The sequence below is a fragment of the Staurois parvus genome, unplaced genomic scaffold (assembly GCF_062004578.1).
Source record: "Staurois parvus isolate SC_StPar_1 unplaced genomic scaffold, SC_StPar_1.0 ptg000155l, whole genome shotgun sequence".
Classification (NCBI taxonomy): Eukaryota; Metazoa; Chordata; class Amphibia; order Anura; family Ranidae; genus Staurois; species Staurois parvus.
Genome location: NW_028317951.1, coordinates 31,418,141 through 31,436,607, shown reverse-complemented (window position 1 = coordinate 31,436,607; position 18,467 = coordinate 31,418,141). Strand labels below are relative to the sequence as shown.

Genomic DNA, 18,467 nt, shown 5'->3' with positions numbered 1-18,467 from the left:
AGTTGTCAGTCTGCCCCTGAGCAGTACACATTAGTTGCAATTATGTGCACCGCTCTATCCACACTGCAAATCTCATAGTCCCTACTCCATCTCAGGGGCAAAGGAATTTGGAGAGTTGGAGGAGACTCAGAGCAACAAAAGATATTTTTTGAGTTAAGAACACAGATTGTTTTCCTTTTGAATCCAGATAGTAGTTGGGGCCCATAGGGAATGAATTAAATTTTCGAATTTAGTCGATAATTTGGATTCAGTTAACAAACGGATGCAAATTTCATTCTATTCCTTAATTCGGATGCACGCAATGCCAGTTGATATTGTCCAATCAGCTCATGAAAGCGTCAGAAAATATAAAATCTTCTGCTTCAAATCCATACAATATGAAAATATATCAAATATATAGCAATCTTCCAGAAATATTGCACAATTTTTTTAATCCGACCGGACCAAGGAATTTATGAAGCAAATGCCGAAGATACAAAACGAATTCTGAAAACAAATCAGTTCAACATAAGAAATGCACTATATTGCCAAAAGTATTGGGCCAGCCCTCCAAATCATTGGATTCAGGTGTTCCAATCACCTCCATAGCCACAGGTGTATAAAATCAAGCACTTAGGCATGCAGACTGCTTCTACAAATATTTGTGAAAGAATGGGTCGCTCTCAGGAGCTCAGTGAATTCAAGCATAGTACCATGATAGGTTGCCACCTGTGCAATTCAGGATGGAGTCCATCCGTGAAAGTTCCTGGCTTCTAAGTATTCCACGGTCAATTGTTAGTGGTATTATAACAAAAATGAAGCAACTGAGAATAACAGCAACTCAGCCACAAAGTGGTAGGCCACGTAAAATGACAGAGCAGAGTCGGCGCATACTGAAGCGCATAGTGCGCAGAAGTCGTCAACTGTCTGCAGAGTCAATAGCTAAAGACCTCCAAACCCCATGTGGCCTTCAGATGAGCACAACAGTGTGTTGAGAGCTTCATGGAATGGGTTTCCATGGCTGAGCAGCTGCATCCAAGCCTTAGATCACCAAGTGCAATGCAATGTATCAAATGCAGTGGTAAAAAAATCATGCCGCCACTGGACTCTACAGCAGTGGAGACGTGTTCTCTGGAGTGATGATTCACGCTTCTCTGTCTGGCAATCTGATGGATGTGTCTGGGTTTGGCGGTTGCCGGGAGAACAGTACGTACCTGACTGCATTGTGCCAAGTGTAACGTTTGGTGGAGGGAGGATTATGGTGTGGGGTTGTCTTTCAGGGGTTGGGCTTGGCCCCTTAGTTCCAGTGAAGGGAACTCTTAAGGCGTCAGTATACCAAGACATTTTGGACAATTTCATGCTCCCAACATTGTGGGAACGGTTTGGGGATGGCCCCTTTCTGTTCCAACAGGACTGTGCACCAGTGCAAACAAGCAAGGTACATCCAAACATGGATGAGCAAGTTTGGGGTGGAGGAAGTTGACTGGTCTGCACAGAGTCCTGACCTCAACCCGACATAACACCTTTAGGATGAATTAGAGCGGAGACTGTGAGCCAGGCCTTCTTGTTCAACATCAGTGCCTGACCTCACAAATGCACTTCTGGAAGAATGGTCAAACATTCCCATAGACACACTCCTAAACCTTGTGGACAGCCTTCCAAGAAGAGTTGAAGCTGTTATAGCTGCAAAGGGTGGGCCATCTCAATATTGATCCCTATGGACTAAGACTGGGATGCCATTAAAGTTATGTGCGTTTAAAGGCAGGCGTCCCAATACTTTTGGCAATCTAGCGTATGACGAAACAACATGTTTTCTCTATTCTATAACAGTTATATTCTTTTTAAAATAAAAGATATAACTGCTATACAAGCAATGTCAGAATTTACCTATTTACAGAATAGCAGGCACAAGTTTGTAATGACATTTTCCACAATGATTGCAATTTATGAAGGATATCGGCTTTTACTTTAAAACAAAACTCCAGTTTTGTTGTGAAGCATTTAACAATGTCATAAGCGTCTGCCTGGAGAGAAAGCTGAAGTTTGACATTTATAAAATGATAGCATAGTTTCCTTTTAACTATTGCTTATATGAAGGAAATTAGCTGTTGGCAGCAGCAGAAGAAAGAGCATAAAAGTAAAAGCCAGCGTCCTCCAGATTACACCTGTGTGATGTGGATCAGCTTTTTACAGCTTTATGACAACAAGGGTTTGCTCAGCAGTGTGGGTCAAAAGTGATTTCAATACTCCAGGATATTGCATACACCTTACCCCTTCGCAACCAATACTCCCACTGAGCATTGTGACTACATTTAGCACCGATGGAGTTAATCAGTTTCAGCCACTAAGAGATTTAACCCTTTGTTTTAACACCCATCTTAGTTAAAATCAATGCAAGATAAATGTAAAAAAAAAAGTAACTGAGAAAAAGTTGAATGTCTTACTAGCAAAAACTAACAAATATTTGCTAATGACAAAAGCCATGCTAATCAGTCATTCATTGTTAACAAAGCACAGGGACATTAATGCGAAATAATGAACATTTTGCATTACAGAGAAAAGGAAGTAAACCAGAACAAGCAGGACAGCAGCCACAATCCAAACGACACACAGATTTTTTCTTCTGCGAAGCAGGTGATCAGGTAATCCAAATTCCACAGTCCGCTGTCATGATCTTCTTCCTCTGTGACATTTCTGACCTCATCCATGTGTGTCAGGGCTCTGTACCAAATGACAGGTCACCTTGGATCTGGACAACTGAGCATCCTGACTGCAGGCCTCTTGTATGGTGAGTAGGACGGTGTACTGCTCCCTGCACAATACCTGGCTGGCTGCTAAGTGCACTGCAATTGCTACATATACAAGGATCTGTCACATTTTCCTCAATCTATGTGCAGTGAGTACTAGCTGCGTCTGTTTCCTGCTGTAAAATATGTGTAACGTGTACATTGAAAGCCCTCTGAAGAACTGAACTAGATACACAATCACACCTAACTGCTCCAGGCTCCAAGCCCTGCCCAGAAACCCTGGTCAAGCAGGAAGTCTGTCTAAACCTGAACTACTTTACCTGATTCCACCTTCCCCGCCTTTCACAAAAAGACGTGTACTGGAAAAAAAAATCTAGTATAGCTCTTTGTTCTGCCATGCAACTGATATGTTTAACTTTAAAATGCCAAAAGTCGTATAATATCCTAATTAAAAAAAAAGTACTTATGGATATATGTAAATGATCATTGCTCACCAAAAAATGAGAGTTGCCTGACAGTCATGCTGATCCAATGGTTTCAGTACTTATCAGTCACTAACCAAGAGCATGCATGCACATAAGGATTTATGACGACTTTTCTTGCTGCATCCTTTTCTGGATTAAAGCCAGAAATTGCCAAGCAACTAGCATTTTCAGGAGCAGGCCAGCAATGGCAGTTTGCATAAGAAAAAGTGTACTTAAAGTAGAATGTTATTCAAGAAACATCTAATATGAAAGTGATTGTAAACCATCACCTTGCAAAACAACCCATTCATTTTAAAATAGAGCTGAAAGGCAAAATATGTGTGTACACACACACACACTATATTGCCAAATGTATCGGGACTCCTGCCTTTACACGCACATGAACTTTAATGGCATCCCAGTCTTAGGCTGGCCATACACTATACAATTTTCTGTCCAATTTCTGCCCAATGTCCTTTAGATTTACCTTCAACTATGTAGTGCAAGAGCCTGCCCAATTGGATACCATTGAAAGGCTGGCCATACATTACACAATTTTCTTGAGAATTTTGCTTTAGATTTACCAAAAACCATATAATATGAGGTCAACCCTAAAGAACACTTTCAATTGTATCCAATTAGGCATGCCCTTGCACTACGTAGTTGAAGGTAAATCCAAAGGAAATTGGGCAGAAATTGAACAGAAAATTGTATAGTGTATGCCCAGCCTTAGTCCGTAGGGTTCAATATTGAGTTGGCCCACCCTTTGCAACTATGAAAGCTTCAACTCTTCTGGGAAGGCTTTCCACAAGGTTTATGAGTGTGTCTATGGAAATGTTTGACCATTCTTCCAAAAGAGCATTTGTGAGGTCAGGCACTGATGTGGGACGAGAAGGCCTGGCTCGCAGTCTCCGCTCTAATTCATCCCAAAGGTGCTCTATTGGGTTCAGGTCAGGACTCTGAGCAGGCCAGTCCAGTTCTTCCACCCCAAACTCTCTCATCTATGTCTTTGTGGACCTTGCTTTGTGCACTGGTGCGCGGTCATGTTGGAACAGGAAGGGGACATACCCAAACTGTTCCCACAAAGTTGAGAGCATGAAATTGTCCAAAATGTCTTGATGTGTTGAGGCCTTAAGAGTTCCATTCACTGGAACTAACTGGCCAAGCCCAACTCCTGCAAAAGAAGCCCTCCACCAAATGTTACCCTTGGTAGAATGCTACTCCAGAGAACATGTCTCCACTACTCCAGATTTCAGTGGTGGCGTGCTTTACACCATTGCATCTGACGCTTTGCAGTGCACTTGGTGATGTAAGGCTTGGATGCAGCTGCTCAGCCATGGAAACCCATTCCATGAAGCTCTCTATGCACTGTTGTGCTAATCTGAAGGCCACACAAAGTTTGGAGGTCTTTAGCTATTGACCCTGCAGACAGTTGACAACTTCTGTGCACTGTGCGCTTCAGCATGCATTGACCCCGCTCTGTCTTTTTTCATGGCCTACCACTTCATGGCTGAGTTGCTGTTGTTCCCTGTTGCTTCCACTTTGTTATAATACCACTTACAGTTGACCGTGGAATATTTAGTAGCAAGGAAATTTCATAGATGGTGTCAGGCACCACCCAGTGGGATCTCCAGCGATCCACAGAACGGGATTCCCCAGGACGCGGAGTCCAAGTCCCAGTCTGCCTTTTCACCAGAGCCCCTGATGGTGGGGATGGACTTGGTGCAAGAACGAAACCAGGTCGCGACCCCTGAGTGCACCCAACCGTGGTAGAGGGGTCCCGCTGAGGGTATGTGCCAGGGGTGAGCCTGATGTGAAGAGGCTGACAAGTCCAGATCCCGAGCGGGATGGATGACAGTCAGGAGTGAGCGTGGTCAGACTAGCCAGGTCGGTAACGGTGTAGGTACCAAGCAGTAGACAGAGAGCAGCCGGGTCACGAGCCAAGGTTCAGCAACGGGAGGTCCAAATAATAATATAACAATAGGCAGAAGAGTAGTCAGGGACGAGCCGGGGGTCAGAGCAGGAGAAGGTCAACACAATTTCAGGACAAGCAGGATCGGCAACAGGAACGGACTTCAGAGGAACAGGAACTAGACCTTGCGGCAACCTGGTCACCGCCTGGCCTGTTTAAATAGTGCGCCCTGCACTGTCATTGGTGCCAGACGTGCGCCCCCGTGCACGAGTGCGCATGCGCGGCCGCAATTGCCACCGCGGACGCCCAGGTCCTAGTGCCTGCACATTAGTGCGCCTAGGCAACCTGCGCATGCGCAGACCTGTGCGCCGCGGCGAGGTCCGCAGTCCCTGACAGATGGACTTATTGCACAGGTGGCAACATATCACAGTACCACGGTAGAAGAAGTCTGCATGCCTAGGTGCTTGATTTTATATACCTGTGGCCATGGAGGTCATTGGAATACCTGAATTCGATGATTTGGAAGGGTGTCCCAATACTTTTGGCAATATAGTGTATATGTGTGTTTTTGTGTGTGTGTAGAGCTACTCCCGCAGGGGCTGCTTGATAATGCTTGTCCCCAGTGGTTGCCCTTACCTTGCAATCCTCCTGACACCTCTGACACTCTGGGTTCAGGCATATTTCAACAGTAGAGGATAATAATGTAAGAGACACCTGTATACTAAACTTGTTCAAAAGAGTAGACCACAACAATAATGGGTTTAGGATATGCAAACCCAGTTAACACATATAAATAGAACCCTGGTAAAATAGGAATAACCAATTAGCAACTTTAACAAATCATACAGTCATGAGCAGTAAGCTGCAACTATTAAACTGCAACACCAGCAGTAAGAGGGGGAAGAGAAGGCTTGTTGACTTACAAGCTCCCTCTAAGACACCGATGCTGCAATGATAGATGCAAAGAATTATGTAAAAGTATTCTCCCACATAAATAGATATAAGTATCCTAATTTTAATAACAATAGCCTTAGAAGAGATGGGGCCCCTTTAATGAAAGATTGCAGTTTAAGTCCTGTGATACTTAAAGTTCCTGATATGGTGGTGTCCGTTGTCTTCTGCTAGCAATGGTGGGGCCCATAAACAGTAGTGAATACTGGTAATTCAAAGAAGTTAAACAGTTAAGCTGTGATTCTGCTCAAAGCAAAGATCTCCTGATACTGAGGTGTAAAGGTGTCTGCATCCAGTGTCTCTAGAGTGATGACAGGAAGAGGTTGGGCATCTGCCTGCTCCCCAATCCCATGTATAGCACGGCTTCCTAGGAACAAGAGTTCATGCACAGACTCTTGGCTGTTTGAAGGGATGTGCAGAGTTAACTCCTGACAGCTTGTCAGTGAGGCAAGCAGAGATGTCTGTGTGAAGACCGGATAGTGAAAGTCCCAATGTAGAGAAGCTGATGTGATCCTGGTCTGGCGATTGGCAGCACTGCTGTGCTGAACTGATGTGCAGAGTCCTGCAGCAGTAAGACAACAATCTGTCTCTAGAGGAGAATGGCAGTCCCCCTGTGTTGAGCTCTGAATCTGTGCCAAGAGAGAGAGCCAGTCACTTGCTGTTAAATGTATCTGCTCTCCCAGCATTCTTCTGGTTCCCCAGCTCTCTTGTAGCTCTAGTTCAATCAGCACTCAGAAATACTGTATGCATTGGCTATAAGACTACAGGTCCAAAAATCATCAGCTATAAGAAGAACTGGATCCAGAAAGATAACAGAAAGTGATGTAGCAGTTCCAGTACTGGGCGCTAGGGGGGAAAGGATTAATCATAGTCTCATATATAACTTTCCCTGAAAGGCATGATAGACACAGCACCTGGCTACATCTACTGTATATAAAAGATTATAAATACCCTTTTCCCCCTTTTTATAGGAGATCACATTCCCTCTGTTCTAAGTTGCATAAGGAGCTCAGGGAGGAGAAACAGCAGAACACTAATCTTCCCAGTGAAAAGGGGGGGGGGTGTCAGGACAAGTCTGATCATTGGAGGAAAGCAGACTGAGTTCCTAACATAGCTAGAGAACTGACCATAATGTGCAGCACAGTGGCTAAATGGTTAGCACTTCCGCCTGGAAGTACTAGGGTCGTTGGTTTGAATCCCAGCCATAGCACCTCCTGCCTGGAGTTTGCATGTTCTCCCTGTGCCTGCGTGGGTTTCCTCCAGGTACTCCAGTTTCCTCCCACACTCCAAAGACATGCTGGTAGGTAAATTGGCTCCTGTCTAAATTGTCCCTAGTATGTGTATGTATGAATGTAAGTTAGGGACCTTAGATTGTACGCCCCTTGAGGATTAGGGACTGATGTGAATGTACAATATATATATAAAGCGCTGTGTAAATTGATGGTGCTATATAAGTACCTGAAATAAATAAATAATGTGTTCTCCTGACTAATGTGGACAGTTTTTAATAAGAAAGAAGGTGAACTGGCAGGAACACCGGAGATTTCACACAAATGAAGCAATACAAAGAGATCAGAATACTTTTTCATACAAGTACATGACACAGCGGGCACATATCAGGAATATGAAATGTTGGATTTACATATTACAGGCACATAGAAAATCCCAGGGGTACCACATCCAAAATATTTAGAAAGGAAAAAGGATAGGTATTTTAAAGTTAAAATTACTTTACCATAAAAATACATAGCAGCAGGGGCAGACTAGGCGGGGGGGGAGACTCTGTTGCCATGTAAAAAGGCCACTGTGCCGCAAGCTCATAACTGCTCATGCGCAGCTCTGAAGCTGGCCAAGTGCTACTGGTGCTGGCAGGGGGCGGGTCTGGCAGTGTGCACGTTTTCTCTGCTCACTCACCAGGAGGACCGGACTCTATCCAGCACATTCTCTCCTCCTCATCTTCCTGCAGTTTCTTTGGTTTGTTTACTGGGTGTGAGGAAGCAGCAGGCTCCCTGTCTCAGTCTCTTTGGGGCAATCATATAGAGCAGTCTCTGAAAGACTGCTCCATACGACTGTCCCAACAGAGAGAGATTGTTTCTCACTGTGTGGGCAATTTGCAGTCTCTCTCTCGCTGTGTGGGCAATGTGAAGCGGTCTCTCCCTCTGTGCGGGCAATGTGACGCGGTCTCTCGCTCTGTGCGGGCAGTGTGACGCGGTCTCTCGCTCTGTGTGGGCAATGTGGAGCGGTCTCTCCCTCTGTGCGGGCAATGTGGAGCGGTCTCTCCCTCTGTGTGGGCAATGTGGAGCGGTCTCTCCCTCTGTGCGGGCAATGTGGAGCGGTCTCTCGCTCTGTGCGGGCAATGTGGAGCGGTCTCTCCCTCTGTGCGGGCAATGTGGAGCGGTCTCTCCCTCTGTGCGGGCAATGTGGAGCAGTATCTCCTTGTGTGTGGGCAATGTGGAGCAGTCTCTCTCAGTGTAGGCAATGTGACGCAGTCTCTCCCTCTTTGTGGGCAATGTGGAGTGGTCTCTTCCTCTGTGTGGGCAATGTGGAGCGGTCTCTCGCTCTGTGTGGGCAATGTGACACGGTCTCGCTCTGTGTGGGCAATGTGGAGCGGTCTCTCTCAGTGTGGGCAATGTGACGCGGTCTCTCCCTCTGTGTGGGCAATGTGGAGCGGTCTCTTCCTCTGTGTGGGCAATGTGGAGCGGTCTCTCGCTCTGTGTGGGCAATGTGACGCAGTCTCTCGCTCTGTGTGGGCAATGTGGAGCGGTCTCTCCCTCTGTGCGGGCAATGTGGAGCAGTCTCTCCCTGTGTGTGGGCAATGTGGAGCAGTCTCTCTCAGTGTGGGCAATGTGGAGCGGTGTTTCTCTGAGCGGGCAATGTGGAGTGGTCTCTCTCTGTGCGGGAAATGTAAAGCAGTCTCTCACTCTCTGTGTGAGCAGTGTGGAGCGGTCTCTCCCTCTGTGTGGGCAATATGGAGCAGTCTCTCTCTGTGTAGGCAATGTGAAGCTCTCTGTCTGTCTCTGTGCAGTCAATATAAAGTGCTCTCTCTTTGTGCAGGCAATGTGAAGCAGGGTCTCTCTCTCTTTGTGCAATGTGGAGCGGTCTTTCTCTGTGTGGGTAATGTGAAGCTGTCTCTCCCTCTGAGTGGGCAACGTGGAGTGGTCTCTCTCTCTCTGTGTGTGGCAATGTGGAGCGGTCTCTCTCTGTGCAGGCAATGTGGAGCGGTCTCTCTGTGCAAGCAATGTGAAGCTGTCTCTCCCTCTCTCTGAGCGGGCAATGTGGAGTGGTCTCTCGCTCTCTCTGTGCGAGCAATGTGGAGCGGTCTCTCTCTCTGTGTAGGCAATGTGGAGTGGTCTCTCTCTCTCTGTGTGTGGCAATGTGGAGCGGTCTCTCTGTGCAAGCAATGTGAAGCTGTCTCTCCCTCTCTCTGAGCGGGCAATGTGGAGCGGTCTCTCTCTCTCTGTGTAGGCAATGTGGAGTGGTCTCTCTCTCTCTCTGTGTAGGCAATGTGGAGTGGTCTCTCCCTCTCTCTGTGTAGGCAATGTGGAGTGGTCTCTCCCTCTCTCTGTGCGGGTAACGTGGAGCGGTCTCTTCCTCTCTCTGAGCGGGCAATGTGGAGCGGTCTCTCTCTCTCTGTGCGAGCAATGTAGAGTGGTCTCTCTCTCTGTGTAGGCAATGTGGAGTGGTCTCTCTCTCTGTGTAGGCAATGTGGAGCGGTCTCTCCCTCTCTCTGTGCGGGTAATGTGGAGCGGTCTCTCCCTCTCTCTGTGCGGGCAATGTGGAGCGGTCTCTCCCTCTCTCTGAGCGGGCAATGTGGAGCGGTCTCTCTCTGTGCGGTCAATGTGGAACAGTCTCTCCCTCTCTCTGAGCGGGCAATGTGGAGCGGTCTCTCTCTCTCTGTGTGTGGCAATGTGGAGCGGTCTCTCTGTGCAAGCAATGTGAAGCTGTCTCTCCCTCTCTCTGAGCGGGCAATGTGGAGCGGTCTCTCTCTCTCTGTGTAGGCAATGTGGAGTGGTCTCTCTCTCTCTCTGTGTAGGCAATGTGGAGTGGTCTCTCCCTCTCTCTGTGTAGGCAATGTGGAGTGGTCTCTCCCTCTCTCTGTGCGGGTAACGTGGAGCGGTCTCTTCCTCTCTCTGAGCGGGCAATGTGGAGCGGTCTCTCTCTCTCTGTGTGCGAGCAATGTAGAGCGGTCTCTCTCTCTGTGTAGGCAATGTGGAGTGGTCTCTCTCTCTGTGTAGGCAATGTGGAGCGGTCTCTCCCTCTCTCTGTGCGGGTAATGTGGAGCGGTCTCTTCCTCTCTCTGTGCGGGCAATGTGGAGCGGTCTCTCCCTCTCTCTGAGCGGGCAATGTGGAGCGGTCTCTCTCTGTGCGGTCAATGTGGAACAGTCTCTCCCTCTCTCTGAGCGGGCAATGTGGAGCGGTCTCTCCCTCTCTCTGTGCGGGTAATGTGGAGCGGTCTCTTCCTCTCTCTGAGTGGGCAATGTGGAGCGGTCACTCCCTCTCTCTGAGCAGGCAATGTGGAGTGGTCTCTCCCTGTGCGGGCAATATGGAGCGGTCTCTCTCTCTCTGTGCAGGCAATGTGGAATGGTCTCTCCCTCTCTCTGAGCGGGCACTGTGGAGTGGTCTTGCACTCTCTCTGCGGGCAATGTGAAGTGGTCTCTCTCTGTGCGGGTAATGTGGAGCGGTCTCTCTCTGTGCGGGCACTGTGGAGTGGTCTCTCACTCTCTCTGCGGGCAATGTGGAGTGGTCTCTCACTCTCTCTGCGGGCAATGTGGAGTGGTCTCTCACTCTCTCTGCGGGCAATGTGGAGTGGTCTCTCACTCTCTCTGCGGGCAATGTGGAGTGGTCTCTCACTCTCTCTGCGGGCAATGTGAAGCGGTCTCTCTCTGTGTGGGCAATGTGGAGTGGTCTCTCTGTAGGATAGCAAAGTAGTCTCTTGGCAACACTGGATGTCAGTACTAATGAAATGGCGAATACAGCAATCATGAAACCATCCACTCGCCCGTTCTCACGGCCGGAGTATGCAGGACACAAATACACTATGATCGTACCAGGGGTAGAAGGAGCAGTTTTTTCCAGCAGGGTCAGCTGGCTAGGTGTGCGGTTTTGCTGGCAGGGAGGAAGTGATAGGAGAAGTGTCACTTCCACCCTGATCACTTTCTCCCAGCATCCTATGTAACGAGGCAGGAGGGAAGAGACCCAGGGGTTGAGGCAGCAGCAGGCTAATTAGCACCAAATTAGTGAGGTAAGACCCCCACTACTATTCTTTTGTTTTATAATGTCTGGGATGGAGCCCGAGTCGCAGCACCATAGGCCTCTGGGTTGTACTTGCCCCCTGGGCCAAAAGTTGCCAGTCAGCCCCTGTATCGTGGCATGAGTTAGCTGTTTCAGTTACACCCCTTGTATGATTTTATGATGCATTTTAACACTTACAATTTTTACTTAGATTTTTTTATTATAAATGCCAATTGTTTTATAGTGGTAGTAAAACCTACCTGCTGACTCAGGCAGATCTGGGCATTGGGAGTGTAGGGTGGTTTTTGGGTACACAATTACAGGCACCTGAAAGGCAGAGGCTGGGAATGATTGAGACTTCCTGCCCTACTGACACAGGCTGGTTAATAGCTGCTTCATATGATTAAAAGCAAATATCTCATTTATAGCTGCATGCCTTTGGCATTTCAGTAAAGCAAAGAAAGTGAAAATAGCTACATTAGTGCATTTTCAAAATTAAAATTGCCGAAACCGGTTTGTGAAAGTTAAGTATTTGGATTATAGTGATGCTTCAAACTAAATGTTTTATATTAATATCACACATCTTTAATCTTTTAATGTCAGCTTATTTAAATGTAGGAAAGTACACTGAACATAGACAGCAAAAAGCGCAGAGTTGGAGAAAGTAAAGACATTTATAGACAAGTATGTCAAGGTAAAAGAATTGGTAGAGTGTCATTGAGCGCTCAGAATAGCATTGACGTCACACCGCCGTGTGTGCATGAAGGTACGGAGGCCATCTTTGTGAGTGGTTTTACATTGCATTTCCCCATGTGGATGTACCCAACTGTTGAATAAAGTACTACACTATTAGCCGTTTTCTCTGGCTCTTTTTTGAGCTGACTTCTCAGGATTCTCACCGAGTTCACCTTTGGAGGGTTTGAATGCCGTCTTTGGTGTTACCATTCCAATCTGACATATTGTGGCTTTCATGGTCCTATGTCTGATTGGTATACAGCCTGACCTACCTGGTAAGGAAGGCGGAGTTTATAACTGTTCATGCGCATTTTATATACACTTCTGGTGAGTGCATATAAAAGAAAAACTTTCACAGATTCACCTATCACTGGAAGTCACCTATTCATTTCACGGATTCATTTTATTGGACTTTTCTATATTATTTTTTTCTATATTATTGTCATATATTTCACAATAAGTCACCCATTTATTATCACCTAACGCTGACGGCTCAGTGTCACATAATTTTTTCACTATACTTGATAGCATACTTAATATTGCTAAAGGAATGGTAGATTCATTTCCACTTTCATTTCATTGTCAGCACTGATTAGAGCGCCTCACTGTGGCTTTTCTGAGTACTGCTGCTATATATCAATTTATTGCTGCTGGATATAATTAGTAGATTTCATCTATTTACATACACGTTTAAGACACACTGATGATTTGACAATTATATATTAATTCATTATTCAAGCACTGCACCTTTTACATTTCATGTCAAGGTAAAAGCTATAAGATCATCTCCAAGCAGCTTGGTGTTCTTGTGATTTCAGTAGCAAGTACAGTATTAAGAAGTTTAAGGTGTATGGGAATGTAACAAACTGCCCTGGAAGTGGCCGCAAGAGGAAAATCACGCACAGACTGAACAAAAGGATACTGCAAATGGTAGACAAAGAGCCAGGGAAACTTCATAAGCGATACATGCTGAACTGCAAAGCCAAAGTATATTACTATATGATCAAACCATCTGTCAGTTGTTGAGCAACAGTGGGCTCAAAAGTAAGAGGATCGAGAAGGGGTCCACTACAGAAAGAAAGAAAAAAAATCCAAAAGCCTAACTGGAATTTGCTAAAATGCATATTGACAAGGCACAATGCTTCTGCAAGGACATCCTTTCAACAGATGAGACAAAATTGGAGCTTTTCAGCAAGTCACATCAACTCTATGCTCACAGACTAAAAAAAAAATAAACTTTCAAAGAAAAGGACATTATGGCTACTGTGAAACATGGAGGAAGCTCAGTTTCATTTGGGGTTCCTTTGCTGCATCTAGCACAGGGTGCCTTGACTCTGTGCAAGTCACAATTAATTCTCAAGACTATCAAGGGATTCTGGAGAGAAAAGTACTGCTCAGTGTCAGACAACTTGAAGGGCATTATCCAACAGGATAAGGACCCAAAACACACAGCTTGCACCCAAGAATGGCTAAGAAAAAAATATTGGACTATTCTGAAGTGGCCTTCTAGGAGTCCTGATTTGAAACCTACCAAACATCTGAAACTGGAGAAGGTACCCTTCAAACATGACAGCTAGAGCAGTTTGCTCAAAAGTGGGCCAAACTACCTGTTGATAGGTGAAGTCTCACTGAGACCTGCAGAAATCTCGTTTGCAGTGATTGCCTCTAAAGGTTATGTAACAAAATATTTGGTTAAAGGATCCATAATTTTTGTTTTTGTCCATTCCATTTTATCATTTCAAATATTCTGATTAGAAATCAATATTTATACAATTTGGAATAAACAGTGATGGATGGCAACAATCTTGGTTAGTTTCCAGTTATTTAATAGAAAACAGTATTGTTTTTGCCTAGAAGGGTACTAACAATTTTGTTCTGGTCTAAATATACAGAATCACAAAGTTTTTAATGCAAGGAGGAGTGAGTACACATCTTGGTTAAGGAAATGTTAACAAAACCTGGATTCATTTGACCAAGCTCGTCATAAATAAATGGACAGTGGAGCAATTGAGGCACACTGGCCTAGAAGGCAAGCAGAACCCATCTCAGTTGAAGAAAAGTGTGGGCTTTGGCATCACCTTGTATGCCACAAGTCTGCCCTACTGTCTTTATAAGTGTTTCCCAAATTAATATTTTATATATATATATATATATATATATATATTTTTTTTTTTTCAATATCAGAACAGTAGAAATAATTTACAGATGGGTTATACTGCTGCCTTAAGTGGATAAACACCGGCCAAAAAAAAAAAAAAAAGATCCTATGGCATGGTGCAAAACTAGTTGAGACAGTGCATAGATTGTTGAAACTGCTTCCCTGCAACTAAAAATAATGAAGAAATTTCAATACCAGTTCAGCAGCATACATCAGGGGTTCAACCAGCCACCAAGGGCTCAGAGCCTGACCAAATATGAGTAAGGGAGGGCCTCCACTAGAGCCTCGGCATCCGCAGTGATAGTTGCTTCTCCTCTGGCCCAGAAGGAACCTTAGCGGAAACCAAAAAGATGATGGGGAGGGAAGATCCCACAACTAGGATGCCTAGAAAACCCCAGATATGCAACCCCTCCTAGTCAACTGTACCTGGAATCATGGGGCAACAGATACAGAGGCCTGAGGGAAAAATAACAAACCATTCTGATATTCCTGCTAGGCCAGAGGAAACACAAATTATGAGAAACTCTAGGTGATGCTTTTTATTTGACTGTGGATGATGTGTTTCCTGTTTTAGGTAGGTGGAGCTGCTGTCATGTGCTGTCCTGGAAGATGAATTGGGAAAATGTCCCATAGAAAGTTCTTGTAAGTGTGGATGCAATCATGAAAGAGTGGGGGTAATTTATTGCATGGTGCAAAATCTGGTGTAGCAATGCACAAAAACCTCATCAGCATTCAGGTTGTCAAAGCTTAACTGAACAAGCCAAAGTTAGAAACTAATTGACTACCATGCACAGCTGCACCAGATTCCGAGTGCACAAGATTTAGTACATCTCCCTCAGTATGTCACATGCAGATGGAAGGATTACCGTATCGAGTTCACAACCTGTAGGGATTGAAACCTAATACCCGAATTCTAACTGCCTCCCTTTTTTTATACAATTTTTTTCTTTGATTAGTATATGCCTTATATTGAAACTTTCAATAAAAGCTATGATTAAAAATGCTGTGTGGCTCGTTTAGTATAATCATCAGCTCCATCTACTATGTTCTCTGAGACAGGGTGAGTGCTGAGTTCTGTAAATTATAAACTTGTTTAAAAAAGCAAAGCAGTCTGTAAAACATGAAATGAAGACCAGCTCCACCTGCTGACTCAAAAGAAGAATGCAAAATATATAACTTTTTTTTTTTGGTCCTGAAAAACAAAAATAAAATACAAAAACCACAAAAAGCCAAAATACATTCTTTTAAAAGAACAATAATGATTTCTACTTCATATAGGGTTTATTATTATCATGTTCCATAGTTAGACTAATGTCCATCAAATTCCGCCTCTCAAAAATCCTGCAGTTTAATCTCTTATGGGGTCAATGAGGCTCTAATGGACCACGTTATCTTTCCTTCTGCCCATTACTTTTCATTGGTGGATTTAAGCATGCCCTAGTTTTCATACTTTAGTAAGCTGTATGGTTTCATTTGTTTTATTGTATAGTGCTTGAGTCAGGGTATGCCCAACTGGCTGTTTTGTATTCTTTATATTTAAAAAGCAAATAAAAAGGATACGAAAAAAAAAAATCCTGGAGTTTTGAGGAAGGCATTGCAAACCATTTACCTCCCCTTTCCCCCCACACACTAGGAACTGTTACTAATTTGGCCACATCAGAGCAGAAACATTTCTAAGGGCTCACTTTAAAGTACGTACATGTTCGGATAGATGTTTTTATTTTTTTTTATATTATTGTTTTTGCAATTGCTACCTCATCCATTAAAACATTCTACTCTTACCACACAGAACCTCTTCTTAAATGTATAGTAAAGGTTTCCATACAGAAATGATCTCCTTGGACAAAGAAGTTTGCCAAATCTTTATATTTGCCTTAGATTTATCCAGTTATGTTACTTAAGGCTGGCCAACACTATACAATTTTCTGTCCAATTTCCTTTAGGTTTACCTTCAACTATGTAGTGCAAGGGCCTGCCTAATTGGATACAACTGAAAGTGTTGTTTGGGTTTGACCTCATATTATATGGTCTTTGGTAAATCTAAAGAAAATTTGTATAATGTATGGCCAACTTAAGTCACCTATAAGAGGTACTATTTCCCTAACTGTGCATACCCCTATTTTGACCATGAGATTTTCCATTTCTCTAATTAGGTGTTCTCAAAACTTGTTAAGAAAGAATGGCACCAGCCCACCATACACCATCCAAGGACTATCATGGTGCTACTGATAAATATGATCTTTAACAAATGGCTGCTTTTAACATACTATGACAAATGAGTAACTGAACTAGTTTGGAACACATTTGGGGACTAAACTTGCCTCTATTTGCTGCTAACATGCGAGTTGCCAAAGTTTGCCATCAGTGTGATTTGATATTCAACTGGGGACTGAATTTGTCTTTTTGTTGCCGTTCAACACGCATCATGCCAAGTTTACAGTGTGTGTAATCTGACAATGTTAAATTCACTGCCAAAGCGATATCATTTTGTTTAAGGATCCATTATTAATGGGATTTTATACAGCTCATATGCATAGAGGCCGACTTGTATTGACATGCTTGTTTAGGGATGATATGGTCTCTTCCTTGACTATACCCATGGATTACAGTGATTTGTATATCTATATGAAGGTCTGTGAGAGGGAGGTGGCCTATCTTTTTATAGCCCCAACTACCTCCTCTGGACCACAGCATTGAGATCAACAACCTTTGATTCATTGAAGGATTCATCTCCTAAAACCCCTATATTATAGATACTTGGTGTGAGGGAGGCAGCCTATGTTTGCCAGGAGGGGCATATCTGACCACTCTATTACAAGAATTCTATATACTGAGCATTTAACATCACTTGTGCATGATCTAGCTGTACTTTAATTTAATATATTGAGGAACCCAATGAGACCCTATGATAAGGGGCTTTCCATCTCTATAAAACATCTTGTTAAAGCAGCAAGTCATAATTTATAGCTAGTTATTTCTGGTGGCCACCATATACACATTTCAGTCTAAATATATACCTATAAAGAGGGCTCATATTCTATCTACTTCTTAATATATTTGGTACAAGTATTGGTGATCTGCTGGTGGGTAGATTTTAACAACCAATATGTACTAGTTGTGTGTCTATATTCATGTCCTTTACTTAGTTTAAATAAAGTATAATAATTGTTTTTATCAATTGAATGCCATCATTGAGTATGTTTCATGTACTTTTTTGAGACACTAATTTTTTAATTCTTTTGAATGGTATGGGTAAGGATGAGTCCACATCCATTTTTTTCTTTACAAGTTTTGAGAGTATTGTTGGTAGTGGATGGCTCCCTTACCGGATCGATATTTATATGGTTAAATACACAGATCTGGTAGGACTAGGTAGAGATTTTTGTTTTCTCCAATTAGGTTACCACCTCTGAGCCCTCTCCAAAAGTCTAATGTTTTTACAATGTGGTTCCCAAAGTTGGTTCCCATATTCTAGCTGTGGTTTACAAGTGATTTCAAAAGGGAATACTATTTTAGGAGAATGTATTTCTATCTGCTAATTGTTTGCTTTTGCAGCTGCCACTTGCCATTGAGTGGTGCTGTTATGGTAATATTAACCTATAATCCCAAATCCTTCCCCACCTCTCAGATCTGTTTGTTCTATAGTATTAAATAGAATAGCATTAAACAGAAAATGCAATAGTAGTAAAATCTGGCGCTCACAAGCTTTCTTTATAGACTTGCTATGTCCCATAAAATAGCATCCAGGAGACCACCTGCTCTACCTTCACTGAAAGAAATCTCTACAGCAGATCCAGTCAGAAAGCATGCATTACCGCTGACTGGTTTAAAGGGCAAACCCTCTTCATCACAGCTGTTTTAGCGACCGCATTTTTAATAATAAAGGTTTCATGAAAGTGTCACCAAATGCTTGTGCACTCTCTTTGCTCTATATTGTTTTATATTGATTACCAGCCTGGAGGAAGCAGATACAGTCTATTAGGAATTGACAAAGCCGTGGATTCCGTGTATTGCAATCACAATTACAAAAGAGAGCTTTTACCAGAAAGTCATATTCCTCAGTTTCCCTGTAGGAAGACTAGATCCTTTTTTTTTTTCCACGTGAGCAATGACTGTATCTATCCTACTTAACGCATAGAGGGCTATGCTATCAGGTGCAGTACCTTACATATTCAACATTAAATATTACTTGTCACTTAGCATATCACACTGCAGCTGTGTCAGTGACATTCCGTAATGCTACTATCTTGCTGACCCACAGATTGAAATAGATGGTTTAAAAAAAAATA

At 43.8% G+C, this 18,467-nt stretch overlaps 1 protein-coding gene across 1 annotated transcript in view; it reads right to left on the bottom strand.

The window, feature by feature from the left end:
- Positions 1 to 2,940, bottom strand: part of TMEM44 (transmembrane protein 44) — a 72,179-nt gene extending 69,239 nt beyond the window's left edge. The window contains exon 1 of the mRNA XM_089675653.1: positions 2,533 to 2,940. Within this exon, the coding sequence (XP_089531779.1) occupies positions 2,533 to 2,687 (155 nt within the window). The 5' untranslated portion in view covers positions 2,688 to 2,940. The remainder of the gene's footprint in view (positions 1 to 2,532) is intronic.
- Between the last annotated feature and the right edge of the window lie 15,527 nt (positions 2,941 to 18,467).